This window comes from Hipposideros armiger, unplaced genomic scaffold, assembly GCF_001890085.2.
Source record: "Hipposideros armiger isolate ML-2016 unplaced genomic scaffold, ASM189008v1 scaffold_377, whole genome shotgun sequence".
In the NCBI taxonomy this organism is placed as follows: domain Eukaryota; kingdom Metazoa; phylum Chordata; class Mammalia; order Chiroptera; family Hipposideridae; genus Hipposideros; species Hipposideros armiger.
This window is the reverse complement of record NW_017731727.1, coordinates 486055-498111: the sequence shown is the minus strand read 5'-3', so window position 1 is coordinate 498111 and position 12057 is coordinate 486055. Positions and strand designations below refer to the sequence as shown.

At 50.7% G+C, this 12057-nt stretch overlaps 1 protein-coding gene across 6 annotated transcripts in view; it reads left to right on the top strand.

Moving 5' to 3' along the window:
• TSC22D3 (TSC22 domain family member 3) overlaps positions 1-7223 on the top strand; it is a 61681-nt gene extending 54458 nt beyond the window's left edge. For 4 of the 6 annotated variants that reach the window (XM_019662453.1, XM_019662448.1, XM_019662451.1 and 1 more), the window contains 2 exons: positions 4472-4523; positions 5693-7223. In XM_019662453.1, coding sequence (XP_019517998.1) covers positions 4472-4523; positions 5693-5923 — 283 coding nt within the window. In that variant the 3' untranslated portion in view covers positions 5924-7223. Of the gene's footprint in view, positions 1-3349; positions 3727-3890; positions 4080-4471; positions 4524-5692 lie in introns of those variants that run through there. The other 2 variants (XM_019662449.1, XM_019662452.1) reach the window with 2 other exon arrangements.
• Positions 7224-12057: the final 4834 nt, after the last annotated feature.

Sequence of the window (12057 nt, the reverse complement as noted above, 5' to 3'; positions counted from 1 at the left end):
TTGTGTCCAGTGTCTTTCCTTCTAGCCCTGGGATCCTGGGACCCAGCCACTGTTTGATAAGGGAGGACCACAAGGAGTCATCACTTCTCCCTTAGATGGCAGCTGGCAAACCAGAGGTGTAGAGCGAATGCAAGATTGCCTGAGTGTGGGCTGAGCCCGGGGCATCCCCTCAAAGTCGTTTTTTTGTAAACTAAACCCCTGACATGAGCTTGTTTCCTTGTTGTTGGCTTCATTTCCTTAAAAGCTGAGCACAGCAGGAATAGGGGGAAAAAAGAATTAATTAAGGGTGCCAGTTCATGGGGCCCTAGCAACTGGAGATCTGACTGGACTGTGAGGATGACTCCGAGACTCATGCCTTATTTGAGATGTCCTTTACTCCAGGACTGCATATTCCATTCTGCAAGCCACCCGGTTGGATTAATGTTTCTTATTTCTTAGATAGAGACAGCTTTCTTTGAGCACTGCCTGGCTGACTTTTGAAATGATGTGGGTTCGCACAGCCCTCTTATGAGGAAAAATTGGACTCTTTGGGTATTCTTTCTGTCCCCCAATGCTGCTCTCCCCTGCCACGAGTGTCAGAAATGCCGGCTGCACTCACAGAGCTCAGAGTTGGCCTCTGGAACTCTCTCTAATAGTAGTTAGTGCTGCTGGCGTCCCAGGGGCACTTCTGCCGTTCTCCCTGTCTTTCCTCCTCACCACTTTCCTGGCACCTCCAACCCGTCCCCCAACTGCTTGGATTCACTCATTTAACGAACCTACTCCCTGATCCACTAGGACTAGTAAGTGTAGTAGGAACGAGCTTGGTCTCTTGGTTAGGAAGACGTGGGCTGGAGTCCCATTTCTATTGGATCGTCAGGAAAGTCATGACATATTTTTCTATGTTTCTCAATGCAAAAATGCGTCATGACTTTCCCGATGACCCAATACAATTTATTAGCTGCGCAACCTTGGGGCAAAATAGCCTCTCAGACCCTCGGTTTCTTCATCTGTAAAATGATGGTGACAGCGCCTATACCGCAGAGTTTGTGGCACAGCCAGCAATGTGTCTGGCCCATAGCAGATGATGCTGAGTTAATGGTAGCTATTATTGTCAGTGAGTCTCAAACTCAGCTTATTTTATGGTATAATTAACACACAGTTGAAACACAGCCTAGCTAGCCGACTTAACCTCTTTTCTTTTCCCTCCCCAAACTACCTAAATTTCTCTGCCTCTGTCTGCATATAAAGGAGGCCTCACTGAAGGATCTGTTTTTTCTTCTGTCCTGTGCCCTGTTTCCCTGGTGGTGTTTTGTTTTGTGTTTTCCCCTGCCAACCCATTTATTTATCTCTCCTTTTTTCTTTTTATCATCTCCCTTGTAATTTTGGGATGGGTAGCAGTAGTTAGTTTAGTAAAGATTTACAAGCTAGTGAAAGGTCAACTCAGAGACTCTTCCTGAACCAAGAAAGCTCTATGTGGGCAGAGGGCAGACTAATATATCAGGAGATTCCAATATCAACTAAGCTCCTGATTTAAGGAGGTTTATTATTTTTTTCTCAGCTAATGTTCTTGATGGCCTATAAATATAGCCTGCACTTTGTTCTGTCTGGTACACAGGGGTCTTAGTGCAAACACAATGTTCAGACAGCTTGTGACCTAAATGTAACCTAATATCCTGAGATTCAGATTGTCTCCCACCTAAACTGGGGTAAAGAAAAGCACCACCCCGGGCTAGTACAGTAGGTTTGCTTGGCTAGTTCTATTTGTCAGCCCTTTGCAAACAGAATGGCCCTTGTGCACGTTATTACCACCAGCAGGATCCAATGGGAGCCCCACGTCAAAGTGAAAAATGTTGGCTGTTCGGTGGCATAACTGCACTGGCAGCCTGGAGAAAGTCAAGGCCTTCAGACTGGGCTTAACTGGGGCCTTGGCCAGGGTGTCAGTGCCAGGCACCTGGTCAGGAGAAATATCCTGAAGCAAATAATAATTACCTTCTGTGCTGATAAGAGAGCCCCAGTACTTTTCCAATAGCAAGATTGCATTAAGGTATTTCTTTGGACCACAGCCTGAATCACAAATTGACTCATGGGTACTGGCCTTAACTTCAACCAAACTATTGTATATGTGGTGGAACCCAGTGTTCTCCTTATGGCTCTGAGTTGGTGTAAATAATACTAGCAGTTGCATCACCTGTCCCTCGGTCGGCCCAGGTTGCTCCGTCTGGCTGCAATTCTGCATCTGTCCACCAGGTGGCCTTACATAGGAAAGAGCCAGAGTAAAGGACCTCAAGCCACTGATGTCTTTTTTTTTTTTAAGCTTGAAGCTGAAAACAATGAAAACATATTTTGATGGAAACATATATAACTCTTAGTAGGCAACAATCATCCCATTTTCCTTGTGACTTGGAATCTGTGTCTGAAGTACCCTCTAACCCTATTTATGCCTGGACCCAACACGGGGTAGGTGTTTTCCTGGGATGGTTTGGTTTGCAGTGCTGTCGTCTTTTGCTGTTTATAGGAAAGTAACAGAATCTTGTTTTTAAAAATAGGGACATGATATTCTGGAAAATGTTGAATGTATTTTCTTTGCAGAGTAGGGTGTGGAGACCAAAGAGAAAAGGGCTGCTGGCACCTTGTGGTCACTCCAGTGCCCACTCCCCTACCATCTCCTCCCCACCTTCTCTGTCACCCACCCTGCTGCTCCCGTGTACGTGTTTCCACACTCATCTGACCTCCTGGACACTCTCTCCCCCACGCATGCACATTAGCATGCACAGAGTAGCTCAGAACCGTGCACACATGCAACCGTGCATGTCACAGATCTGTGTGTGTGTCAGTACACAGACACGCACCTCCAAAGGAGGAGCTGAGCAGATAGGTGCCGAGGTCAGGGCAGGCCAGCGGGCCAACTGACTGGGTGAGGGGACATACGGGTGACAAAGTATGTGTGCAGGAGAGAGGCTGAGAAGGCAGGCGGTGGGAAGAAGACGAGGCTCCTGGTGGTGAGGGTGGGTGTCCAGGGAGTGTGGTGTGTGTTAGCATTGTGAAACCATGGGGGTATGCTGGCTGACCCCTGAAGAGCTTTGAAAATCGGCGCTGCCCCCTACTGCACGCTTTCTTCCTCCTGTTACAGCACTTGTGTTTATTTCTCTAAGAAATCGGCTCCAGTTTGGTTTTTACCAATCTCCAGAGCCCTCTTAGGCGATGCCAGTTGGCACAAGAAAGTGCTGAACTGTTTACAGTCCCAGCCTCAGGTTCAGGGAGGGGATGTGGTTTCACTGGGCCACAAAGCCTAGTACAGGACTCATTTGCATGGCCCCTGACGCCATGTGACGAAACCGGCTCCTCCTATATAAAGAAGCAGAAGCCGAAATATCTCTGAGTCTGGGTTGGACTGGCGGCCGTGGAGTTTGTGACACACTAGGTGACACCCCTCGAATCACTTCCCTTCAAGTCCGGAGTGCTTGCCTGGCTTTGGGTCCCTTCGGCAGCCTTCGCCCCTTCCTAGCCCCAAGGCCGGACTCGCAGAGCCCAGCCCGGTGCAGCGCTTCAGCAGTCCCGGCCGCCCGCCCGCCCAGCCCGCCCAACCCGGCCTGAAACCCGGCCAGAGCTTCCCGGCAGCCCAGCTATGAACACCGAAATGTATCAGACCCCCATGGAGGTGGCGGTCTATCAGCTGCACAATTTCAACATCTCCTTCTTCTCTTCCCTGCTTGGAGGGGATGTGGTTTCCGTTAAGCTGGATAACAGGTAACCACTGGCCGCAGCTCCAGAGCGGGCGCCGGCGGGGGCTGAGCTGCTAGCGGGATCTCAGAGCCAGCCGCGCGCTGCCGGTCCCGGTTCCCCGCGGTGCAGCATCCTGGGAAGGGGCGGGGGTAGGGGACGCGGGGGGGGGTCACCGCCGCGCTGGGATCCGCGGTCTAAGAGTCCCTGCGGCCGCTGCGCCGTGAGAACGAGCAGCTGCAGCCCGAGGAGGAGGCAGCCGGCGGCAAAGGGGCGGCGGGCAGGGCTGGACAGGGAGCTGGCCTCGCGCTGGGAGCCGCTGGGGAGCAGGCCTGAAGCTTCCAAGCCGAGAAGGAATTCCTAGTTAGCTTCGGAGCTTTGTAGGTTTGCCCTGGACCTTCTGGGCCGGCGCTGCTGTGGGCCGGCGCTGCTGTGGGCCGGCGGCGGGGGTCTCCCTGGGCCGCACGCCCCCATTGTTTGCCTGTCGCTCAGGCTGTTGACCAGGCCATGCTGGCCCCTGCGCCCTGGGACCCGCGCCCGGCCGCACGCCCAGCTCTGGGCGGTGGCAGCGGGGACCCAGCCGGGGTAGAGAGGTGCAGCTTCCTGCTGGGGCCAGGAAGAGACCTGGGGACAAGGCGCCCGGAACTGCGGGCCACGGAGGCGGGAGAGAGGAAGAGCTGGGGTAGATGGGGGACTTTGGCCACAGCTGCCACCAGGTACTCAGAGTGGAACGGAGTGGGTAACCGGGTCGCTTTGCTTTTTGTCTTGGCAGTGCGTCCGGAGCCAGTGTGGTGGCCATAGACAACAAGATTGAGCAGGCCATGGTGAGTGGCATCACTGCGTCATTCTCATCCCCAGACCTAGCTGCTGCTTATGTAACTCAGGGCAGGACTGAGGGGGGTGCATGTAAAAACCCTTAGCCAAGAGCCTGAGCAAGCCCACAGCCTGCTTCATACCCCTTGGAGGCCTTTAAGTAGAGTGCCATCAGAGTGGCATCTTTGAGGGCCTTCCCAGTCTACCCTCACCGGGCTCCTTCCTTCCTTGCGTCCTCCCTGGCCCATCCCAGGACTTTGTAGCAGCCTCTGGCTCCTTCCCAGGCCTCTCTCAGGGTAGTGAGCTCAGACACTTGCATTTGTCTGCATCTCACATTTGGCAGGGGCCAGAGCTCATTGGATGCAGCCGCACTGCAGTGCTTCTGCAGAGCCTGGGCTGGGGTCAGGAGTTGGGAGAGAACAGGAAACAAAGCACCCCACCCCTTTTCTGTCTCCTCACCAGGTAGAGGGCATACTCTACCCAGCATCCATAATGGCTGCAAGGGGTTAAGGCATCCAGCAGTTAGCAACCACTTAATTGCACCCTGGAGCCTAATGATACTTCCCTGCCCCCAGTGCAGTCATCAAATTGAGAGAGGATGCTGCAATTTAGTACCTCCCCCCAGGGCCAGTGTCTTGTAGCGCCAGGCTGCAGGACAGCTGCACCTCAGTGTGCTGGGTCATGTGGAGAGGAGGAGACTCCAAAATAGCCAATTTTATTGTCGTGGTGAAGATGTGTAAAGCAGACAAACAGCATGGGGCAGGGCATGGGGTGCATTGCAGGTCCTCCCTGGGATCTGGGCCAGCAGCAGGACCTTATGTGGCAATGGGGACATAGCCAACCACCAGCCACCAGCAGAAGTCTCAGCCAAAAGGTTCCTAAGCGGCCAGCTTTGGAAGTGATAAGGAATTTGCAGGGGAGACCCTGTGTAGCCCAACGCTGGGCTCCCAACGCAGGCGGAGCCCTGATCATGCAGCCCTGCTGAGGGAGGACTTAGGTGCTTCAGAAAAGGGTGCATGAGGACTGCGGCTGCAGGGCCAGCATGCTGAGGGGCTTCTGAGGGAAAGCTGGGGGTTGGCGGCATGAGGGGCAGTGCAGGCGCCTCGATGGCAGGGTGAAAGTGCCGCACAGGTGCCACGACGGCTAATGCATGTCTTCGTTGTGATTTCTTCTGTGACAGGATCTGGTGAAGAACCATCTGATGTACGCTGTGAGAGAGGAGGTGGAGATCCTAAAGGAGCAGATCCGAGAGCTGGTGGAGAAGAACTCCCAGCTGGAGCGTGAGAACACCCTTCTGAAGACCCTGGCCAGCCCAGAGCAGCTGGAGAAGTTCCAGTCTCGGCTGAGCCCTGAAGAGCCGGCTCCTGAAACCCCACAATCGCCTGAGGCCCCTGGTGGTTCTGCGGTGTAAGTGGCTCTGTCCTCAGGGTGGGCAGAGCCACTAAACTTGTTCTACCTAGTTCTTTCCAGTTTGTTTTTGGCTCCCCAAGCGTCATCTCACGTGGAGAACTTTACACCTAGCATAGCTGGTGCCAAGAGATGTCCCAAGGACATGGCCACCTGGGTCCACTTCAGTGACAGACCCCTGACAAAGAGCAGGTCTTTGAAGGCTGAGTTGCATGGGGCCTCGTCACCCCAAGCCAGTGAGCCTCTAATGCCACCGCGCCCTGGGGGATCCCAGGGCCCGGGCCACTTAGCTGCGACTGGCAGAGGAGAAAAGTAGTTTGAGATGTGATGCCAGTTTTCTCCAGAAAGCATAAGGGGTCCTGCTTTTCATTTCCATGGACATCTTCAACAGCTTCACCTAACAACGACTGTTCCTATGAAGAAGCCACTTGTGTTTTAAGCAGAGGCAACCTCTCTCTTCTCCCCTGCCTTGCAGATGCTACAGATGGGAGAGATTGAGCCAAGTCAGCCTTCTGTCGGTTAATATGGTATAATGCATGGCTTTGTGCACAGCCCAGTGTGGGATTACGGCTTTGGGATGACCGCTTACAAAGTTCTGTTTGGTTAGTAATGGCATAGGTTTTCTATATAGCCATACATGCGTATATATACCCATAGGGCTAGATCTATATCTTAGTGTAGTGATGTATACATATACACATACACCTACATGTTGAAGGGCCTAACCAGCTTTGGGAGTATTGACCGGTCCCTTATCTCTTAAGGCTAATTCTTTGACTGTGTTTGTTTACCAAGTTGATCCAGTTTGTCCTGTAGGTTAAGTAAGACTCAAGAGTAAAGGCAGGGAGGGGGCCAGCCTCTGAATGCAGCCACAGATGCCTTGCTGCTGCAGCCCTTGCCCCACCTGCCCCCTGAAAACATGTGAGGTTCTCTTTTGAATGCAAAACCCACCATTCACTGGTGCTGACTACATAGAATGGGGTTGAGAGAAGATCAGCTAGGACTTCACATTGTCATTGGAAAAATTTATTTTGAAAATGTTTGTGGAAAACTTTCGAGTGAATAGAACGATTGGCTTCCTGGTGTCCTTTTGTGGACAAGGGAAGGACAAGAGAATGGCTTTGACCCGACGGTGCCTGGGTGATGTGCTCAGGGAGCTTGTCTCTAGGGGGTTCTGAGGCAATGAACACTTTCCACTTTCTGACACCTTATCCTGATGGATGTCTCCAGGATTTGGATTTGGATTTTTCAATTGTAGCTTGAAGTTTCAATAAACGTTGCTCTTTTTTTTTTCTAAAAATAAACCTGGTGTCTGATTGAGTATAAATGGAGTGGGTTGGTAAGGGCCCCTTGCGTGGTGGGCAGCAGTGTTTTCCTGACTCACTGACCCCTTGGGAGCACCCCCTCAGGGGCAGGCCTACATCACCTCCCTGATCTTGGGTAACTGTCACCATACCCTCAATCGTACAAGTGAGGAAACAGACTCAGTCAGTTTAAGGGACTTGTCCAAAGCCACACAGCTACTAGGGCAAATTGGACTCAGCCCTACATCCGTCCCTCTCTGTCATGCCCTTGTCATGCCCTTGCTTTCATATGACATATTTAGAGTGAGTGGCAAGGTGAGTATTAACACACACCCTCAGCTTGAGGGGATGCCATGGGAGGAAGGCTACCCCATGAAGCCCCAAAAGAAAAGGGCAGGGCATACATGTGAGGGAGAAAGAAGAGGGGAAGCACGCAAACATGAGTGGGCCTCTTCCCTCTTTGAAAATCATCAGTGGGATCGCTTGAGCACTTGCCTTAATACTAATTCACATGAGACCCTTAACCTCGGCAAAGGATTTAAGAGGACCTTAGTGAGACAAGGACGCAAAATGTATGCGGTGGCCAAAACCCCATCCCTCAACCCTAAGGAAAGTGGCTCTCAGTCCCTGCTGTTCCACTTGTCACTGCTGGAAGTTCACTTACAAAACCCAGCAGGGCAGGACCAAGTCTAAGGATCCCGACTTCAGCTTCCTTTCTCTGGCCTCTTTGGGGTTCATCCTCACCCATCACCCTTTCCTAGCCCTGTGTCCTCTGGCAGCCGGAGTCCTGCCATTTCTCTGATTGGCTGTTGATGAGCATTTGGTGTCTACCATACCCCAACCCGGAGCCACCCTGGACCCTGAGCTATGTTCTAGTGCCGCCATATTCCCAGTGGAGACTCTCACACCTGTGTGAGTGACCTATTCAATCTCAGCTTCCCCATAGCATACATACCTATTCTTTCGCCACTTGAAATTAAACAGAACACCTTGACTTTCCTGAATCACAAACCTCAGATACCAAGGGGTCTTGGTGCCCTCCTTTGTGCCAGTGATGGCCTGAATATATTCAAACTGTCATGCTTCCTTTACTGTAAAGCTTAGACATGTTGGCCTGTTCTTGTCTAATCACCAAAACTCTCCTTCAGAATGTTACAAACCCCTGCTTGGTGGCCTCTCAAATCCCCATTTCCCCACCCACTCCTAACCTCCCTACTCATGATGCCAAGCTCATTGTCTACACCTGCCAATTTGGTCATGGTGTACAGATTGCACAGCTACTGGAACGGATGCAAACTTTGGACCAGTCAGCCACCCCTGACATGGACCAGCTCTCCTCAGTCCCCACTTACTCCCAAACCCTCCCCCTTTCAAGATGAGCTGAGGGACTTTTTGGCTCTTCAGCTCCTCTGTAGACTCCTCACATGCGATTTTCAGCCAAACAAGAGCTAACAGTTGAAAAAAGCAAACTCAGAACATGGCCCAGCAAACACACAGCCCTCTCTGGTGATCCAGCCCTTCCCTACAAGAAAGGGGAAAAACTTGCCCACAGTCACATAGTGGGAAAGAGAGAACAACTTTGTTTCCTAGGCAACCCCGACTAAACAGAGACAAACACTGCCACTTCAGAGGCCACAGCGGTTGCTAGACTAGATAAGAGGAACTTTTGTGGCTGTTTGTTAGTCACATAAAGGAACAGCTCTTTGTTGTCATCCCACAGACAAACAACTAGGGGTGGGGAAAGGCAGAAGAACCCAGTGCTCCTGGAAAGACCTTCACGGGCTTTAGGGTTCTGGACTCAGCTGGTCCAGCTGGACCTGGGAGAAGGAAAAGAAAAAGAGAAACAGCAGCAATAATGCTCCCTCTCCCTGTCCCCGCCTATTTATTATCTCATCTGATCCTCATAGCAGCTCCCCCCACCCCACCCCGCATGTTGACAAGAATCACAAGGGCGCCCCCTCCATGCCTCTCTTCATAAACACAGAACATTCTGTTTCCTGCCTTAGAAAAAGAGACAGTTAGGATTTACCTTCATTTCACAGACCAGAAAACTAAGAGCCAGAGAGCACAGTGCTACTCCCACAGTACCCACATATACCCATATATCCCATGGGGCAGTGGTTCCCAGCCCGTGTGACCACAAGGACCCACTTTGAATATAAAAACATATCGTCAGACCTCCCCTAACCAGATAGTAGCTGAACTTTTAGCATTCACTGCCAGGGAGCTTTTAAAGGAATGTATTGTGTTTACCGCAAAAGCACACAGGTGGGTTTGAAAAGGAGAACAGAAATGTGGGCGGTAGATGATTCACAGACAAAGACTGCTGTGGCACAAGGTGCAAGGCTCTCGGGCTGGAAACTGTCACCAGGAAGGTGCTCCTTGTTGGGCTCTGGAAGGAACCCAGAGAGCGAGCAGATGAGGAAGCAGGGCCACTGGATCTTGGGGTGTAGGGAGGACTCTAGAAAGACCATAGGAAAGAAGGTGCACAACGCGCTGTCCCTTAGGGTGTTTTGAAATTGTGCCATCATCATCCTACTTACCCTGGAGAAATCTTGCTCTCAAATCCCTCCTCTCTTCCTTGTTGGTTAGGAATTAATGGACATAATTAGAGCTTTGTGGATAGCCCAGTTCTTCAGGTTGGCTCATGCAGAGCAGCTCATTGGAACCAAAATACTTAATACTTAACCACCTCCCCTAGATTGGGCAAGGTTTGACAGAGAACTCCATCAGTTAGCTATTCCACACAGAAGTGGTTTCCAGGGAGGAGCTGGCTGGAAGGGGCCATAAGAACAATAATTAATAATAGCTAATACTTACATGGCACTTGGTGTCAGACACTGTTCTAAGCCCTTTTACATCTACTGACTCTTTTAATCCTCTCCACAAACCTATGAAGATGTGCCACTAAGATCCCCATTTTTACAGATGAGAAAATGAGAACACTAAGGCACAGAGAAGTGAAGCAACTTGCCCAAAGTCATGCAGCTAGTGAATGGCAGAGCCGGGCCTCAGGGGAGGGGAGACAACGCATTCAGAAAAAGGATGGAGAATCTCGAGAGTTTTCATGATTCCCCTGGGTAACCAGAAGTGTTCCCATGGTGCGGAGGGGTGGGTGGAAAGGAGACAACCCCAAACTAGCAGAGGGGCTAACATAAGGTTTAAAATGGCCAATGAGCCTGGAGAGATGGAAGTAAACAAAGAAGGAGAAAAGAGGGAGAATGGGAGGCTGACTTGGCTGGCTCCTAGCCAAATGAACTGAGATAGGATCTAATAGGTCTGAGGGAGCCACAGAAGGCTTCTGAGCAGGGAAATGATGTGATGCCAAAGATATTTGCAGTAGATGGGTCCTGGCAGCTGTAGAGGATGGAGCAGAGAAAGGCTAGCTGAAGGCAGGCCAGCTGTTGCTGTAATCCAGGTGTGAGGTGATGAGAGCCAGCCGGGACAGGGAGAGGGGTCGTGGAAAGGAAACAAAGGGACAAAGCCAGAAGGACACTGAAACGCAGTATTTCTCCAAGTGTGGTCTGTGTCAGTCCATACCAGGTTTGTCGGGAAGTGTTTTTAGATGCAGATACCAGGCCCCACTCCCAGTCTAGATGCGAGTGGTGCTTGGGAACTGATAACTCTAATAAGCTTCCCTGGTGATGCTGGAGGATATGGAAGTTTGAGGAACCTCCACTAGGTGAAAAATCAGCATGACCTGGTAACAAAGTGAGCTGGGGAGGAGAAAGCAAAGTACCCAGGAGTCGAGGATGACTTGAAAGTTCTTTTTTTGTGTTTTTCAAATTGTGGTAAAATAATGTATCATCTTAACCATTTTTAAGTGTACAGTATAGTGGCATCGAGTACATTCAAACTGTTGTACAACTATCACCACTATCCATCTCCAGAACTTGGTCATTTTCTCAACCTGAAACTCTGTCCCTATGAAACACCAAATCCCCATTCCCACCCCCCGACCTCCAACCCAGCCTCTAGTGCCCTGAAAGTTTGAGTCTGGAGGATTGGGAGAATACAGAAGGACTAAGGAATGGGATGTAGGAAAAGGCTGCAGATTTTCAGGGAAAACGATGAATTCCAATTTTGATTTCCATCTGAACTAAGCATATTTACATAAGCGTGTTTACATATTTATCTCCAAACCAGCAGCGGAAAGAAATGTGAAGTCCAGGGCTAGAGCACCAGATGCTGGAGTGTCTGCGTGTCACAGGAGCTGAAGTGACATGAGAAGACACGGGCCCCAGGAAGTGGGTGTAGAGGAGGCTGAGCAGCAGGCCCAGAACCTCACAGCGAGCCCTTTGGAGGCCGCCCACAGTGAGGCCATATGAGGGAGGAGGGAAGGCCAGCTGCGGTGTCAGAGACAAACATAGGAAAATCCTATCTGAGCCTAATGTCCTCCTCTCCATTTTTATCTTTTCGTCTATTCTTTTTGGCATTTCCTCTTCCTAGTCCTTTCCACAAGCCTCACCAGTGTATAAAATTAAACTAGTCCTTAAAGGTCACTTTGAGGAATGCTAAGGCAGCTGAGGTATTCTAGGAAGAGGATTCAGGAGTCCTGGGGTGTAGTCCTTGTCTTTAGCTAACAAGCTATATAACCTTGAGAACATTGGTGTCTCTAGACCTAAGTTTTCCAATTTGCAAAATAAACTAGTTACCTAGGATAATTTCTAAGCGAAGTGCTTAGTAAGTACCCAGGCCCGAAAAAGCCCTGTAGCTGTGAGACTTGTACACGTTACCCCTTTGCTGGAGCCCTCAGTTTCCCTTCCAGCCCCGATTCTATTTATCCTCCTATGGAGTTCTTATCAAGTTGCTGAAGAAACAGCCACTTTTTTTT